General features: G+C 43.6%; 3 protein-coding genes across 5 annotated transcripts; 1 reads left to right on the top strand and 2 right to left on the bottom strand.

The window, feature by feature from the left end:
* Window positions 1-2,412: 2,412 nt before the first annotated feature.
* Window positions 2,413-4,054, bottom strand: LOC121053233 (MADS-box transcription factor PHERES 2-like). The gene has a single exon (XM_040519796.1). The coding sequence runs from the start codon at window positions 4,052-4,054 to the stop codon at window positions 2,771-2,773; it is 1,284 nt and encodes a 427-aa protein (XP_040375730.1). The 3' UTR covers window positions 2,413-2,770.
* Window positions 4,055-4,221: 167 nt separating this feature from the next.
* Window positions 4,222-8,795, top strand: LOC102704307. 2 transcript variants are annotated; one of them, XM_015835242.2, is made up of 13 exons: window positions 4,222-4,373; window positions 4,494-4,605; window positions 4,938-5,020; window positions 5,106-5,171; window positions 5,369-5,469; window positions 5,670-5,788; window positions 6,061-6,101; window positions 6,575-6,663; window positions 7,253-7,433; window positions 7,547-7,663; window positions 7,751-7,795; window positions 7,943-8,074; window positions 8,194-8,795. In XM_015835242.2, the coding sequence occupies exons 1-13, from the start codon at window positions 4,272-4,274 to the stop codon at window positions 8,326-8,328; spliced, it is 1,323 nt and encodes a 440-aa protein (XP_015690728.2). In that variant the 5' UTR covers window positions 4,222-4,271; the 3' UTR covers window positions 8,329-8,795. The 2 variants fall into 2 exon arrangements, with proteins under 2 accessions (XP_015690728.2, XP_040385445.1); XM_040529511.1 differs by having other exon boundaries at window positions 7,953-8,074; window positions 8,194-8,333.
* An 883-nt stretch (window positions 8,796-9,678) lies between these two features.
* On the bottom strand, window positions 9,679-16,677 carry LOC102704028 (protein BLISTER). Of its 2 annotated transcripts, none has more exons than XM_040522717.1 (13): window positions 16,219-16,677; window positions 15,218-15,866; window positions 14,629-15,128; window positions 13,965-14,084; window positions 13,344-13,409; window positions 12,707-12,817; window positions 12,258-12,334; window positions 11,889-11,956; window positions 11,194-11,307; window positions 10,921-11,096; window positions 10,702-10,770; window positions 10,256-10,411; window positions 9,679-10,077 (listed from the first exon to the last, which is right to left on the bottom strand). In XM_040522717.1, the coding sequence occupies exons 1-13, from the start codon at window positions 16,306-16,308 to the stop codon at window positions 10,000-10,002; spliced, it is 2,274 nt and encodes a 757-aa protein (XP_040378651.1). In that variant the 5' UTR covers window positions 16,309-16,677; the 3' UTR covers window positions 9,679-9,999. The 2 variants fall into 2 exon arrangements, with proteins under 2 accessions (XP_040378651.1, XP_006646595.1); XM_006646532.3 differs by having other exon boundaries at window positions 10,921-11,102; window positions 16,219-16,676.
* Between the last annotated feature and the right edge of the window lie 198 nt (window positions 16,678-16,875).

Below are 16,875 nucleotides of genomic sequence, written 5' to 3'. Positions count from 1 at the left end.
AACAAGCGGGCCGGGTGAGCCGTTTTAATCACGTCCTGAAATTGAAAATCGGTCTCTCTAAAATAGGACGAACCGATCAAGTCGAAAAAACCATCTCACGGTCTATACGACGAAGCTAGCTGCCGCCGGAAACTACCGAACCATCTCACGGTGCAGGCGCCGCCGGCGACTCACCACTGGGACAGGTACACGGCCGGACGCTCATCCTCGAAGAACGCCCACCGGTTCATCGACTCGGGATTGCTGGGAGGGACAGGCCTCCCTTCTTCGCGCCAGACGGCCTCGAAGGCGTCGCGCGTGATCGTGAACGCGCCCAGGTTGACGTACTCGATCCCGTCGTCACCGCCGTGCGGGACGACGCCGTCCGCGCTCACCGGCGGCGGGGCCGCGGCGTCGTGCGGCGGCTGCGTGTGCTCCACCTGGTCTGTCATGACGACGTCCTCGCCCGGCGCGGCGCTCTCCTCCTCCATGGGCGCCACGGCGTTTGGCGGCATGGCGTTTTCGCGGTCCATATCATGAGCGTCCGAGCCGACGCTGCCGTGGTCCTGAGATTCCACCATGAAGCTGCCCGGTTGCTCGGGTGTGATCAGTTGCTGTTCGACCTCGCCGACGTCCTGAGGCGGCGGCTGCAGCTCCCGTATCCTGTCGCTCACGGCCGCCAGGGAGGCGTCGATGGATCGGAGAAGCTCCCTGGCCAAGTCCGCGGCTTGGTTCTGGGTGACGGACCTGGAGTACTCCCTCCGATCCTTCTCCGGCAGCTTGCGGTACCGACGGTAGATCTTCTCCACCCACTCCCGCGACGGCCAGTACTGCTGCTCGCCATTGTCGCCCGGGTAGACCATGGCGACGGGGACGTTGTGCCGCGCTCCGAGAACTTTTGCCTTCGCATTCAGCGCCTCTAGGCTCGCGCTGCGCTTCTCATCGGGGCTCCCGCCATGCGCCATCGTTGCTGTCGTCGTCTGATTCGTCTCTCCGTGCCCTTCGAATTGAATCGCTTGCAGTCGCAGACGCTCGAGGAGATGAAGACGCATCCGCTCTAGCCTCTCGCGCGACTTATATAGCTGGCCCAAGTAGCGGACGGGACCGACTCGGACTCGTGTTGGGCTCGAAGTCGAATCGGACTTCACTTTTTCGTGTGAAGGCCCGGAGGCGCGTGCCACATTGCCCCCGCCGCAGCACCCGACTCCGCCCGACGTGGCGTCGTTCCGGCGCTCCGATGAACGGCGGCGCTGCTCTCGTCGGGATCGTGCCTGAGGACAAGCCCATTCTGCTAAGCATTATGCACTAGATGCATCAATCCAAATCTTTCAGTCCCACTGAAGTTCCTCCTTTAGGATATATAGTTTCTATACCTCAATCGTCATTTGCTCTTACAAGCGCCATAACCATTTACATGTGATTTTACTGATATCATGGCTGTGCTGTTGGTCTGTTGCACCAATTCTCTCTTTTTTTCCACTCATGTTCATCTAAATATATATAACTGCAGTTCTCCTACCAATTTATCTATACCCTTATAAAGGAGAGTACCGGTGGGGGTGGATGTGGGTGGTGGTGAATTTTCCACCTACACCACCACTAACTCCCTCCCACGGAGTTTTTTTTTGAAGGAAAAATATTTGAGACCTATATATAATTATTAACTCTATTTTTAATAATATGCTAATGATATTTTTTAATAAAATTCTATTACAACGCACGAACGATATACTAGTATTTTTTAAACGATTAGAAAAATATTTATGCATTGCTCCGAGTCAAGTTGATTTTAGTTGTCTAAATTAAAAAAATAAAAATAAGTTTTGAAAATAAAGTGTGCGTCAAGTCGGGAATAATAAGTTATGGTCAACATAAATTTGATTTAAGAAGTGTACATTACATCAGGAATATTACAATTGAGAATATTATGCACAACATTGTAAACTAATTAAATTAAATAGGTGGTATTTTGACAATAAAGAAAAATAGAGGCACACTAAGCCCTGGTTTTTCATTTTCAACCAAGTAATCATTTTATTAAATTGAACACTGGCAAGTGGTGGGAGTACCGTGATAGTTTTTGTTGTTGTTGGACCGGAGCAAATCTCTTAAATATTTTCTTGGAGATGCTCTAACTTCACAGATGGATCATTTGTTTTGGTTTTTACAACTCTCTAACTTCTGCTCTAACTTCACAGATGGGTCAATTGTTTTGATTTTTACAACTCTCTGACTTTTTGGTGCTGTAATCTTGGAGATTTTCTAACTAAAAAGGAAAAACGGTCGATAGTTGTTCGACGATATCCAATTACCCATGAATCATTTACACTTCAATAACTACGATCATCATTGATCCTCTCCCCGTATGTTACGCTTTCGATCTAACTTTGCGTGAAACGCAAGAAGCTAGCTATTTCGAACTAGCTCTGTCACTCTAATATCAGAGTTAACAAACATTACAATCATGTGGAGTATATTTCTACATTACAAAATTGCTAGGATAATGTCAAGGCAGAGGTAAAAAATTTGCCCGGACAATATCTAGCTACAGAATACAAAATTGCCAGGTATAACCCTAGCTGAGATTACATATCTGTTAACAGAGCAGAGCTACAAAATTACCGGATTTTCTCCAGACTACTTAAACTGGTGGATGATCCAATCAAACCTGCACTGTTGCCGGGTCATTTGCGTGCTAACAATGCTGCTGTTAATACTGGGTTAGGCTGTTCAGGCAGAGCTGTGAAAATGCTGGACAGCCATAGAAAATCCAAGATTGCCATGGTAAAACTCACTCCTCCCAATAGAGGTCCAATGGATCATCCAAGTTGGATGGGAAGTCGAAGTCGAAGCCGTCCGCCAGATCGGCGAGGTAATGCAGCTGATTGAGGCTGGACGAATTCTGGGTGGCATCGGAGCACTGGAGGAGGTCATCCATGGAGAACTGCGCCTCGTCGCCGCCGGGTGCGGTCGTGTATGTGTATCTCTTGTCGCTGTCAATGGCGAGGAGCTGGACGGGTTCGTCCATGAAGTTGTCGCCGGTGTTGGGGATGTGGTAATCGGCCACGGTTGTGTCGATGCCGATGCCGATGCCATTGCCGTTGCCGCCGGTGTCCATGTAGGGGTCACCGGCTGATGGCAAGATGGCGTTGCACGGCTCGCCGTGGATGTTCTGTGTGATCGTAACCGGAGTGTGCCAGCCGGCGGTGGCCGCCGTCGCCGGCTGCATTTGGTAGCCGCCGGCGTTGTTGTTGTCCCAACACTGGAGGTGGTCGTACTCGGGGTGGACGATGGTGGCGTTGCATGGCTGGAAGGGTCCCCACGCGAGCTGGTCGTGGTTGTTGCTGCCATTGCTCGGCATCTGCATCTGCATCTGGTAGCCACTGATCATGTCCACGCCGTGGCCGGCCATGTACGGGGCGTCGTTGTACATAGGCTGCGTCATGGTCGCGCCGGCGTTGTACGGATGGAAGGAGTTGAGTGGCACTGGCTCGAGAAGACCGCCGTTGCCTAGCGCGTGCGCCTGGTGCTGGTAGCCATGTACGTCGACGGAGCTGCTTCCGATGCTCGGGACGAGTGGCGCGTCGGCGTCGCGCCGGCCACCGTCCCCGACGTCGCCGTCGTCGGCCAGCAGCTCCAGCGCCTCCCGCCTCTCGGCCGTAGCCTTCAGCGAGGCGTCGATCGACGCGAGAAGCCGCTGCAGCTCGTCGTAGGACATCCCGTCCAGCAGCGCGCCGGGCGTCGTGAGCTCGTCGGGCACGTCCCGCTCCAGCGCGGCGAGCTTGGCCTTCTCCTTGTCCAGCTGGTCCCGGAGGTAATCGACGTGGGTGTGCCGCGCGCGCTTCTCCGCCGGCAGCGCGAGGTACCTGCCGACGATGCCGTCGAAGTCGTCCCCCGTCGCCCACACCGTCGGCGCGCCGCCGTCGGGGCCGGCGCACACCACCGCGACCGGGATGTTGCAGAGCTCAGCGAGCTCCCGGGCCTTCTTCAGCAGCCCCTCCTTCCGCCTCGCGTACGTGCTGGCGCGCTTCTTCGGCTCGCCGAGGAGCTTCATGGGAACCTTGCGGCGCGCCATGACGCCAAGATTGGATGGGGATTCAATCTCACGTCGGTGCTCGGAGATCGGAGTATCGGACGGAGCGGGGACGACGCCCTCGCGCGAGTTAAATAGGATTCGGACCGGGCCGGGCCCAAGTAGCGGATGGACTCCGACTCGGACTTATTATCGGGCCAGAACTCGAATCGGACTCCGCTTGCCGCCGCCGCCGCCGCAGCCGAATCCGCCATTGGCCATGGCGTCCGTCCCGGCGGTCCGACGAGCGGCGGGGCTCGCGCGGTGGGCTCCGGCGGCGCTGTTCTCGTCGGGGATCGTGCCCGAGGACAAGCCCATTCTGGTAAGCGCTCGGGGCGGAGGTGGTTTCACCGGCCGGCCGGCTGGCTGGGACGCGGTGCGATCTCCCTGTAGCGGGGGATGCTTTGAGGGAAGGGAGTAACGAGGGGAGCTTCGCGCGCAGGTGCGTGACTTCGTGAGGTCGGCGCTGTACGACCCCAACCATGGCTACTTCTCCAAGCGGTCGGGGCCCGTGGGCGTGCTCGATTCCAGCATCCGCTTCCACCAGCTCGAAGGTATTCTCGGTTTGTCGTTCCACCTGGTTGTTCGACACTTCACTGCGGACTGGGTTTGGTTGCGGAAGTTTGGTATGCGTTCCGGCATTGCGGGTATCAGAATTGGGCCGGTTCTACATTTATTTGCCGGGGCGGCATTTCTACAAACACGTTGCGTGTGCCGAATGGAGCAGTTGTTTCTTATGCCTGCAGCAATTTGGGAATTTTTTTTTCTTTCGTGAATGTCAAGTTCCATTGCTGTTTGCTCTACTACGATTATTTGTTCTGCTCTGTTAATATCTTGGCCGTTTAATTAGAAATGAAAATAATTTGCTTTTGTATATATTGTGTAGGTAGGAGTGCATATATGCAGTACCTTGATAAGTTGTATAAGAAGCATGACATCGCTTGGTTTACTCCGGTGGAGCTCTTCAAGGTGCCCTTTTTTTAGCTGTTCGGTAACACGAGGTGACATTTTTCTTTCAGTTTGACCGTTGATGCATGACCTTTCTTTGGTGCAGCCATGGTATGCCTATGCAATAGCCGCATCAATCCTGCGTACAGCAAATCTTTCAGTCCCACTGAAGGTGTGTTTCTCCTTATAACGTAGTTCTAAACGTCAATTTGCCATTTGCTCTCACAATCGCCATGGAGGTGCTGTTGCACCATGCTGAATTGATATAACTACAGTTCTTTTTTATAAATGTGCTTTATAATATCACGGCACATTGTCATCTCCATTTTCTATTTCATCAAACCAATGAGACTTTCATGTATGGATCAGATTTACGAGATTGGTGGTGGTTCTGGAACATGTGCAAAGTGCATACTTGACTACATGATGTTAAATGCTCCACCAAAAGTATACAATACTATGAAATACATGTAAGCAAACCTTTCATCGTTTTACCTGTTATTATAGTTATTGTTGCTCGGGAGAGTGCCAAGTTCCATTCGTTTGGAAAGGCAGAATAATATGGTGCGTGCACGTGTACCTGTCTACATGCTTCCTTGCACCTGCCATTCTAGGATCTCTGTTTTGCCATTCAATATGCTTTGACCTTGCTTTTATCTTAATTTGCTAGCTCAGTAGAGATTAGCTCCTCTCTTGCTGAGAAGCAGTTGGAAACTGTTGGTGAGGTGCGAAGCCATTTGTCAAAATTCGCAGTTGAGTGTCGTGATGCAACGGACAGAGCTGGATGGGGTAAGCTGACTTCTTTACTCTGCTCCTGCACAGGGCAATGATCTACTCTAAAATATATCGTATTTAAAAAATAATTGTATTAAACTTTGATAATTCATCCTGTACATTTTTAAGCACCATATAAATTAGCACTGATTTTTTGGGTTACACGAACTTCCCACTAATCCCTGCATGTTAAATCACATTTGTGTCTAATTTTATCGTCGGACATGAATATTGTTGTGCCCTTGAGTCTTGACACCTTTGGGTTATCTTTGTGTCATGTTATATAGGCCGCAAGGATCCTCGACCTTGTTGGGTGTTAATGCTTGAGGTATGTGTTGCCTTGCCATCCTGCTTGGTTGTTTCTTTGATGGCACATATAAACCAGAGAAGTAATATACCATCACTACAGTTGCAGACCTGCATTTGGTTTATGCTAGCTAGTAGCTTGAAACCTACAGATCTTTTATTCAATTGGAGACATATGGCATATCAAACCATATGTGCCGGAATGGATAGCAACACCTCTAATGTTATTAGGCTCTATAAATATGACAAATATTGCAAATGCAATCTTTTCAGTGTCAAATTTTACTTAGTTATTTTGTGTTTCTAAGGCTACACAAGACCACTGGTTATAACGTTATAGCAGACAGAAACTCCTCTCGATTACTTACGTTTTTCCAATGATATAATAGCTGGATTATCATATGGATTTCTTAGCCTCGCAATCATATATTAGAAGATATTTCATGGCAGCAACCTCAACAGCAAGTCAGCAACACACTTTTGTTGTATTATCAGGTACTTGACAATCTGCCCCATGACCTTGTCTATTCACCAGATCAGGTGTCTCCATGGATGGAAGTATGGATTGAAAAAATAAATGGAAGGTTTGTGTTTTCCTTGTCTGATTCCTGACATTGCATTCTTTGCGGCTTTAGGTGAGATCAATGAGACGGTCTAGACTTTAGGAAATTCAATGAAATGAATGAGCTTGTGCTTCTTGTCGGTAAATGAATTGGATGGAAACCTACCGTCTATTTTTTTTTATTGAACTCTCTTTTGTGACTTTATCATGACTAATGATCTATCGATCTTGTGGGTTTTATTATTTATTACTGTATTGTAACATAGATAAGCATGGTGGTACCAAGTTAGTTTATGCTTAGTGAACATACTTGATTTTTTGAAAAGGAACCAAGTAAAATCCTTCCACAGATGATTAAGGGAAGATTCTACTTGTTTTATGGTGCTCTCATGCTGCTCCTGTGCTTGATTTATCTTAGATAATTTATCATTTTTTGTTGAAGACCTGATTCCTTACCCTTGTATAACGTAGTCATCAGTTCATCACCCTTGTGCTTCTGGATAGTTGTACATAATGAGGACATGCTTCTTTTTCACAATTCTACAAAATACTCTTGCTACTCCTTTTTATTTTTTATTAATCTTTTATGCTTGCCTTTTATTGAAAAAAAGCTCACAAGGCTCTGAGGTCTACAAACCATTACAAGACCCGTTAATTTCCCGCTGTGTTGAGATTACTGGCATGAATGAAGAGAATGTGTCCGTAAGAGATAAATTGGCATTTGCTGCAAAAGGAGTTCTGTCAAAAGTATTGCCAAAACCTCGGAGAGCTTGGTTACCAACTGGATGCTTGGTATGTCTCCTGAACCCACTTTCATTGGCGAATTAGCCAGCTTACTCCTGGTGAAACAAAAAAAAATGTCAGCTTACTGCCAGAATCAAAGAAATTTTTGTTGACACATGCAGAAACTACTAGATACTTTACATCAAGCGTTGCCAAGCATGTCCCTTATAGCTTCAGATTTCAGTTATCTTCCTGATGTCAGTATACCTGGTGATAGAGCTCCGTTGGTTTCTTCAAAGGTGACAAGTCTTCCCTTTCTTTTGGAGTGTTTCTCCAATAAGTCAATTACTTCTGGACACCTCAGCAATGATGTTTCTATTTTGTAGAAGGATGGCAAGACTTTGGACCATCGCAACTATCTTGAGGCTCAGGTTTGTATAATATTGTTGTTCTGTTATGTCTGAAATATCAGATTCTCTGCAAACATGTCATGGCTTAATTGATTATACTGTCCAAGCCAATGGGCAAAGAAAAAATAAATAATAAACTTCGAGCAATTAAATTGTGCTATCTGACAGGGTGATGCAGATGTTTTCTTCCCAACCGATTTCTGGCTTTTGGAGAAGATCGATCATGACTGCTCCGGTTTTTCAAAAGAGCAAAAGAACCCTGGCGCATTTAAACCAGTTAAGAAGAGGAGAACTATCATTGTAAGTTTAGGCTATTTTAACCAGTCTTTGTTCTCCATAAAGTTTAGTTCATTTTGCAATAACATTCTTTACTAACTTCAGCTTGATTCTGCTTGATGTTATTTGTCCACTATCTTCAGCTTGATTCTGCTGCTTTCATGGAAGAGTTTGGACTGCCATTAAAGACAAGGACCAAAGATGGATACAATCCACTTCTTGATGATTTCAGGAACACCAAATTCTATCTAAGCGTTCCTACCCATAACAAGAAATAGTCGTCATATGTTCTTTCTTGTTATGTACTAGTCTGTTTGCTGGTCTGATCATACCTATCAGGCTACAACATGCGGATGGAAATCGACTGTGCAACGACTAACGAGCACTAAATTGCTCCATAACTTTGCTTACTTTTTGAGGAAAAAGTCCATTTTACTCCAAACTAATTGATTGGATCACTTAACACCTTGAACTATTTTTCATATCAAAATTTTAGTCCAAACCAGTATGGAGACCAAAAAAAAAAGTATTGTTAGAGAGTAAAGTGAACTGTTTTTAATAATTTGAGGTGTAAAATGAGCGCAGAAGGAAAATAGACTTTTTATTTTATTTTTTGAGAGTTACGGAGACCGAAGATTTACATGTTTGATTTGTCCATTTCTGTACTTCACAAGCTGCTTGGCTTAAAAGTGAACGATAATGTACTGCACAGAATACCGGGTCAGATTATTTAAGCCACGGTCTACAGAGTTATAGTTTTATCACTTTTATTTTATAAATAATTTATAGTTTCCTCTATTGTTTTCGTCGTTTTAGCTTTGACTTTACGGATGCTTGTTGCTATGAGTAAAAACGTATAAACCGTATCCATGGTTTTCGTTGCACTGCGACGGCCTACGATTGGGGATGGGCTGCCTTGGCTATACAACTGGGGATGGATGGGGTTGATCAAAACGGCTGTTTTTTTCCCCTTTTGTTGCCACTATTTTTTATCAGGTAACTTTTTTGATATTTTTTTAAGTCTTTGTTCCATATTATAAAAGTTTATAAGTTTATAAGTTTATATATATATATATATATATATATATATATATATATATATATATATATATATATATATATTATATGTCAAATTTGTTAGCACACATAAATCTATGTAGGATAGAAATATCTTATAACCTGGAATGTAGGGAATAAGTAGATATAAGACATGACCAAAAAAAGCCCGCTATGGTGTTGTAGCCTCCGTAGGAAAAATAGGGAAACGATGAACATAGACTAGGAACATCATTTTTCTTGTGTATTCCACTTCCGGTGTAACCAGCAATGAGGTTAATCTAATATGAATGAGAACAGCTGGAAACAGTATCATAATTTATTACATATATATTCGGAAAGGATAAAAAATTCCAAATTTATAAATTCAACTATTTAGTATCAAATATATAGGACTAAAGGTTCCACGTGTTAGTAATAAATATATAGAACAGAAGGTTCCACGTGTTAATAACAGGTTAACGATAAATCTTTAATTAAAATTTTGTTGTACCTCACAAGCAAGACTTATAGTAGGAAGCAAAGATGATAAGTTGAACCAAGTAACAAAATGGGTAGAACGCGTAGTAGGCTAGGGAAAACAAGTGAATGGAAATAATAAATGGATACATCAATTACAACTTACACATCCACCCCCACGTATAATTATGAAATATATAAGGGGGCATTTTTTTCCCCCTGCAGGCAGCTATTCTGTTCATTGCCAATACAAAGGTGTAGTTCCACAGAAGTCAAACCATACATTTCATCTTTCTGTAGAAAAAAGAATGGTTACATCAAAGGGCTCTCCTCCAATATACAACTTCTCATCATGCTATCAGCGAAACGGGCCAAAAAATATCATATAAATGAAAAAAGAAAACATTATGGTATACCAAAAACTCTACTTTCCACTAGAGGAGTTTGCTGGTTCGTCGCTTTGGCCCACCAGGGAAGAGCTTCATTATCCATCCAAGCACCCGTTCAACAACCTGAATAAAGTCCTTCGTCAGTCAATCATAACACACGTGCATTCTGTATTTTATTGTGATTAAAAAGGATCTGTCAACACAAGACAGCTATATAACCCAGAAAAACAAAAACAGGATGTTCTTTTGTATGATCTACGAATTTCGCTGTTAGATGCTTATATAACAGAAACAGAATTACCTCATCTCCTTCGTCAGCATACATTGTTGCATCATTGATGGAGCGCGTGTCGATCGGCTTTGCAAGGACATTCTCATTAGCCATCCTTTGAGAAGTTAATAGCTCAAGTTTTTGAGTCTGAATCTCAAGCTTTTGTGTTAGATCCTTGTTCAATTCCTTTAAGACAAAGAATGAATTGCATGAGATAGATGCACCATGGAAAAGTTACAATGAACATGTTGCCCATCAAACAGGGCTTCCAGCTTGGACATGGCTTCTTCTGAAGGTAGTGGTTCCGATAGGTATAAGTCAGCTGGGATAGCACCTTGGGCTTAAGTCTTAACTATACCCTAGTGGGCTAGTGCTTAATTATGCATGCATCACATTTATATTGATTCGATGGAAGCCCTGGATAGAAATAAACAAACTTGATGAAACAATGTTGGCACAAAAGAAATAAACACCACCTTCAGCTTGGAGCAATTGGATGACTCAATTCTCAGAGCTCGCAGCAACTCTTCTCTCTCCACTGCTAACTGCAATGCATAAAATATATACTATTAACAAGGCATAGATTTTGTAGGCTATAAGACTCAAGTACTGTGGTTAGGGTTGTTTGGATACAATCAACCAATGTAAGCAATTAAACATTAACGCATTGGATTTTTGCACATCATAGAGGTTACCTCTGACATCAATGAACTGATATTGTCGATCATTCTAAGCTGATCGTATGGGATGCTAGAAGACACCTCTTCAAAGGAAGTAAAATCAACAACATTATTGGACTGCGAAACAGATGTTCCAGCATCTTCTATTGTGTCAACAGTACTGGTCAGTGTTTCTGAAGAGCTGCTTTCCCCTGCATCTGAAGGAACATATTTGGTGTCAAGCAGACTAGTAATTGAAACACATATTCATAGATATCAAACAAAAATGAGGGTGATCAGCATTTGCACCTAGATCCTCTGTCGCAGTTGATGCATCTCTTTTATCGGCTGAAGTTCTTTCTATAATATTAACCTTTTCGGTCACAGAAGTGTTCCTCAATTTAGAGTGTAAGAGTTTCTTTTCTGTCCAAAAGTATCAACAGTGAAGTCATGTTGACAAGTGGCAAAGTTCACATGCATAGGTTATGTTTAAAACAGGGTTCCTCGATTAAGAGTGTAGGAGTTTCTTTTGTCCAGAAGAATCAATAGTGAAGTCAATGCTGACAACCGGCAATGTTCACATGCATAAGTTTTGTCTATAACACAACATGCCAACCTTGTTCCAACTAAAGTATTAAAGAGAATTTTAAATTGGTTTTAACTGTTATTCTGCTAAAAAAAAGTGAAACTAAAGGGTATGTGAGTATGAAAGCTTAAATAATACTACCTCCATCTCAAAATATTAAAACCTAAGTATCGGTTGTGACATAACCTAGTACTACGAATCATGACAGATCACCCTCTGTCCGGATTCACAGCAACTAGATTGTATCACATCTAGTACTAGTTTTAATATTTTGTGATGGAGGGAATAGGGAACAAAAATGTTCATGCAAGATGTGAACACAACTAATGATTTTATAGGACTAGCCAAAATATTCAGTTTAGTGGGAGATCAAGGATGAGTTCAAATAAGTTTCACATTAGAGTAAACCGCTAAATACCTTCTTGAAGAGCCTCAACAGTAGACTGAAGATGCTGACGTTCCTTCTCTAGACTAGAAACTTTGCGCCTGTGCATAGCAAAAGAAAATCATAAGGGAACGGCTGCCAGTACCCTACGATGTTTCGGTGTGTGAGTTCAGTAAACTTGTCATGTTTTTTATATGTTAACATAAGGCTCCAATATTTATTCACATAGCGAATTTCAAGAATGCCAATGTGGGAAGAACCAGAACTTCTCTTTCAAATTTATATTTAGGGTTCGTTTCATTTATCATGAAATACAACTGATCCTTCCACTTTGTAAATAAAGATCACGCACTCATGCAATTATAGCATAAAATAGTAATAAATATCAGCTGAAGACCTCACCTGTATGAAGAAATCTCAGAACTTAAACCCTCAATTTCCTTTTCAAGCTTCAACTCATTTGACCTCAGTCTAAGAGACTACAAAAGAAAAAGATATATCAAACTGGCATGTGCTTTTGACAAACAGTGCCTCAACAGAAGTGATATAACTAACAACAGTGGCAAGGTTAGTACATCAATGTGTATTATATATTTATATGTGATGAACTATAGGATTGTACCTACCTGCAGGTGTATGGGATATTTGTCGCTATACCTAGATTTATTGTTGTGAGCCCAGGACATCTCTAGGGTTCATGTACTCAAGGTGTATATATAACATATTCCAAAACAATGTGCACAAAATAATGAGCATTCGGAAACTATAAACAGCATCTGCCTCATTATCCCACTAAGATAAGAAGGTTCAGTTGTTTTGCAAGATTACAGAGGAAGCAGCAAGCTAAGCACCTTATCTTCAAGTAGAATGACTTCTGCTGCAAGAACTTTAGCCCTCTCATCTGCAGCATTGCACTCCAGCTGAGCATTAGCATATTCCGTTCTGACAGATTCAAGTGCGAGCTGTTGAACAAATAGAGTTAGTATGGAAGGCAGTTGTACCGATTATGACAAAGCAGTAGGTGGAACATCTCTTTAAATCATAAAGATCTTCGTACTGATAGATACTAGCAGCAAGATCATAGATGATGCTTAAACTATCAGAAACATCATTAAGTCAAACGTGCATTAAGTAACCTAAACATTTAGTGAATAGACTTTTATATCAATTACTAGGCAATAGTTCAGCAGCAAGTCAGCCAGCTGCCTAGCCAAACACCAAAATCTAAGCATAATGTGCATGCTGTGTAGATAGGGAACCATGTTATCTTCTGAACTCATATTTCAACCATTGAAACCTTCCCTCATTCCCCAGCTTCTCATTTTCAGAGACATATATACATTTCAAATTCTATGCCAACATATGTCTTGACACTGCACATTATATTCCAAATGACACGGCAGTGAAAACAGAAGAGTAGCATGTTAGCACAGCAGGCATGGGTTACAGAATCTTAAAAATTGCTACAAAAGTAGGAACGAGCCTAACCAGTTGGGCTTGAATTTCATTCTGCAATCTCTCCATGTCGGATGTCAAGTTGCTGATAACTTGCGCCTAAACATTTGTATAGTGTATACAAACAAAAAAGCATATGATACATGAGACGTGACGAGAAATATATTTCATCCTTATACCAATGACGAAAAAGAATTGATAGTTTATTGATCAAGCAGTATGGACAGTAGTGAGGTAAACTTTGGGTATTTGCTTAGAAATTTCATTCACAATTAGCATTTTCTTCTATGGTACAAAAAGTTTTTTCTACAGTGCTATTATGTAGCATTTCTACAACCAGGCATAGGAATTTGTACTAGTAAAAAATCTGAGGCTGTTCTATCATGCAATAGCTGGGTAGAGTTTCTATACACTTTGCAGGCATGTTATGCTAGTTGAATTTCATTCGCTCTGAATAAGTCAGTGCAACAAGGAAAGACAGATAAACAGTCAGACTGATTTTTTTTTTACATTGAAATACTATGTTATAGCAGTAAATGGTTCATATTGTGAAGAAAAGTGTATTCTGCTGCATACCTAAAGCATAATAAATGGAAAAACATTGAGAGGATGCCAGATCCAGCTCTGACAAACGAAATGGAGGATTGCAAGTACCTGTTGGTTGAACTTATCGGTTAAAGCTGAGTTGTCTGTGGCCAAAGTTTGCGCTAATTCTTGAGATTTCTCAAGAGTACGTTGTAAGGAGAACTTCTCTTTCGTCAAATCCTCAATGAGCTAACAAACGAACCAGAGCAAATGTGAGTAGGATATAGATGGTCGTAATAACAAAGGTAGATGTGCACTACTATAAATGATAGGTATGTCAGAAACTTCAGGAGAAAATAGAAATGTAAAAACATACAAATCCAGGATCAAGGCTGTTTATTAGAATATGGCACGTCATATCACAAGATTTAGACATTCTGTCTAGAATATGCCCATTTTCACCAAAGCTTTTGTTTTTTGCACAAAGAGAATTCAGGTGTAGTTGTCATCAAATCAGACAAACATAAGTAGGTATGTAGGTTCTGTGGATAAATGCAGCTTTGAAAACTATGTATAATTTCCAATTTAGTAGGTCATCCCAAATATACATATAAAATATTTTTATCCTCAATAACAGATACCCCCTCCATTTCACAATGCTTTCTAGCCTTGCCTAGATTCATATAAATGCTAATGAATCTAGACATATATACAAATTATATACATTCATCAATAGATGAATCTAGACAATATGAAACGGATGTAATAATAAAATTCATAGATTACTCATCACCTGCTCTAGTGCAGCAAAATCATCTTCTTTCCCATGAGTTGTGAAGTTTTGGAACATTTGAGTACTGTGCTGCATATTCCGTTCATCTTTCGAATGAAAGGAATCAGTTGGAATGGAAATTCCATATGATCCCTTCTCATTGTTATATTCTTGTCTTCCTGATTTAAGAGAACCATCCACATCATTGCTTCCAGTGGATTGTTGATTTGGCGGCCGAAAAAACGAACTCTCAGAATTTGAGTTGCCAAATAGTTTACTAGCCTTTGGAGGTTCTGCATATGGGGCCTCGGTTGTTGGAGCTCTTTGTACTCCAATAGAATCAAGAAAAGATGGCCGAGATCGATTGTATGTAGTTGGATAACCAGTTGACATAAAAGGATCCTGTTTATCAAAACTAGCCGGTGTAGAATTTGATGTGTGCCAAGAACTATTGAAGGAACTTCCATCCCGGCTGCTGCCATATGCTAAGTCATCCACTTGGGAAGAGTCTTTAGAGGTAGCTGCGTACAGGAAAAGTTAAGATTTAAAAGAGCCTTCAAGTTATCATCAGATATTGCAATTTACGTTACAAAAAAGGCCTTGGATATACCTCGGAATCGACCAAAGATATCATTGCTTGAAGAGTAATCTTGATTGTATTTGCCTTCTGACTTTCCAAAAAGGTTGCCAGATGAATATGAACTTGACTGCTCTGTGTCATTTACTTCACTCAAGACTGGATCTCTTCCCTGACTTGGAAATATGTCACTAGAAGAATGAGGGATTGAACTGTTCGAGTTTCCAAAGGCGCTTAATTTAGATTTTAAAGCGACATCCTTGTCAGAACTATGCTCTTCCCTTTTCCGAGCAGCATCACCTCTCCAATCCTCATTATGCCCATTAACTAAGTCAGAGAAGCTCAAATTCCCATAAAACTTACTCCCCCCATCACTACTGACGTCATGCATGGTGGCAGGATTATTAACACTGACCGGTGTATTTACAGGAGCAAGGCCATTTGATAGGAACTCCTCGCCTCTGGAAGAAATCGTTGGGCCATTCTCATAGATAGCAGATGGCAACGATGATGTGCTTGCTCTGTCCGCGTCCACATCTGGCACCGACTTGTCTCCCGAGTTAGTACTGGCGGCATTTGGAGGGGGATTCTCTAGTGTATCAGGAACAGGCGCCGCCGCCTGGTCTGCAGTTTCCGCAGCCTTCTTCGCCACCTTATTCTTCTTCCTTCGGTACTCCGCCAGCTGGATGGATCAGAAAACAATACATTATTATTCTACAACCAACTTGAACTTGTCTTCGCATCGAAACAACATCCAGGATCAGCTGGTGAAACAGCAAGATCTAAGTAGCAAAATTTCAGCATTTCAAATTGTCCGTGATGATAACGGGGGCAAATTTGCTGGCATTTGACTTCTCTGCCATAAGCAAAACGATCGAAGCAACTAACAGTTCTAACGCAAGGCGATCCAATGCCCCTATTTTTCCTGCGCCGTCAAACGTGCCAGTACCAAAAGATCCACCATTTCAGAACGCTAACCAGCGGACAACGGGCAACCAACGACTACGTCTATCGCAAGCAACAGGTGCCCATACCAGCTTCTTCCCGGTCTGGAGATCCTTCTTCCGCGACGACGAGGCGGCGGCGGCGGCAGCGGAGGATGACGACGCCTGCGCCGACGCCATGGCCCCACCCACCCAGCTCCCTCCCTCCCTCCCTCCCACCAACCCAAGTACCCAACCCAAATCTCGGCGAGATCCCCCTCCCGGAGTCGCCGGCCGCGGGTGCAGCCGCCGATTCGATCGGAGCGGCCCCCAGGAGAGGGGGGGGGGGGAGGCGAGATCTGGCGAGGAGTTGGGTCGGATTCGGAATTGGGATTTGAGGGGGGGTGGATTGGGGATTCGCGCTGCTGCTCCTCCGAAATCTTCCGCCCCCCTCCCCCCGAATATTTGGGCCTCCTGTCGATTCGCCTCCGCTTCGCTTCTCGTTTTTTTGGGTGCGCGCTGCGTGCGTGCCTTGCAATGGTGCTTGCTCCTTCCTCCCTCGTGGCGTGGCGGAGCGGGCTCGCTGTGGGAGGGAGTCCGACCGGTTTTGGGCTTTCTTTGCTGTTGCTGCGTCGTCGCGGTCGCTGCTGTTGGTGGTAAGCGGGTGGTTTCTCGCATGGGTGGGGCTGATCCAACGGCTTGAGATCCACCACGTGGCTCTGATCCACGGCTTGCGGCTTGCCAGCGACTAGTGTTTCTAGCAAGACA

Source organism: Oryza brachyantha, chromosome 1, assembly GCF_000231095.2.
Source record: "Oryza brachyantha chromosome 1, ObraRS2, whole genome shotgun sequence".
NCBI lineage: Eukaryota > Viridiplantae > Streptophyta > Magnoliopsida > Poales > Poaceae > Oryza > Oryza brachyantha.
This window is presented reverse-complemented; position numbering and strand designations above follow the sequence as displayed.

What these genes read in the sequence shown, in the direction of transcription:
- LOC121053233 (XM_040519796.1), bottom strand. Translation starts at nt 4,054, where the DNA reads ATGGCGCGCCGCAAGGTTCCCATGAAGCTCCTCGGCGAGCCGAAGAAG.
- LOC102704307 (XM_015835242.2), top strand. Translation starts at nt 4,272, where the DNA reads ATGGCGTCCGTCCCGGCGGTCCGACGAGCGGCGGGGCTCGCGCGGTGG. An exon ending in CTCCGGTGGAGCTCTTCAAG is followed by an intron (nt 5,021 to 5,105) that starts GTGCCCTTTTTT and finishes TCTTTGGTGCAG; the next exon opens with CCATGGTATGCCTATGCAAT. An exon ending in AGAAGAGGAGAACTATCATT is followed by an intron (nt 8,075 to 8,193) that starts GTAAGTTTAGGC and finishes CACTATCTTCAG; the next exon opens with CTTGATTCTGCTGCTTTCAT.
- LOC102704028 (XM_006646532.3), bottom strand. Translation starts at nt 16,308, where the DNA reads ATGGCGTCGGCGCAGGCGTCGTCATCCTCCGCTGCCGCCGCCGCCGCC. An exon ending in TATCTTTGGTCGATTCCGAG is followed by an intron (nt 15,129 to 15,217) that starts GTATATCCAAGG and finishes TCCTGTACGCAG; the next exon opens with CTACCTCTAAAGACTCTTCC. An exon ending in TCATTCTACTTGAAGATAAG is followed by an intron (nt 12,335 to 12,706) that starts GTGCTTAGCTTG and finishes TTTCTTTTGTAG; the next exon opens with TCTCTTAGACTGAGGTCAAA.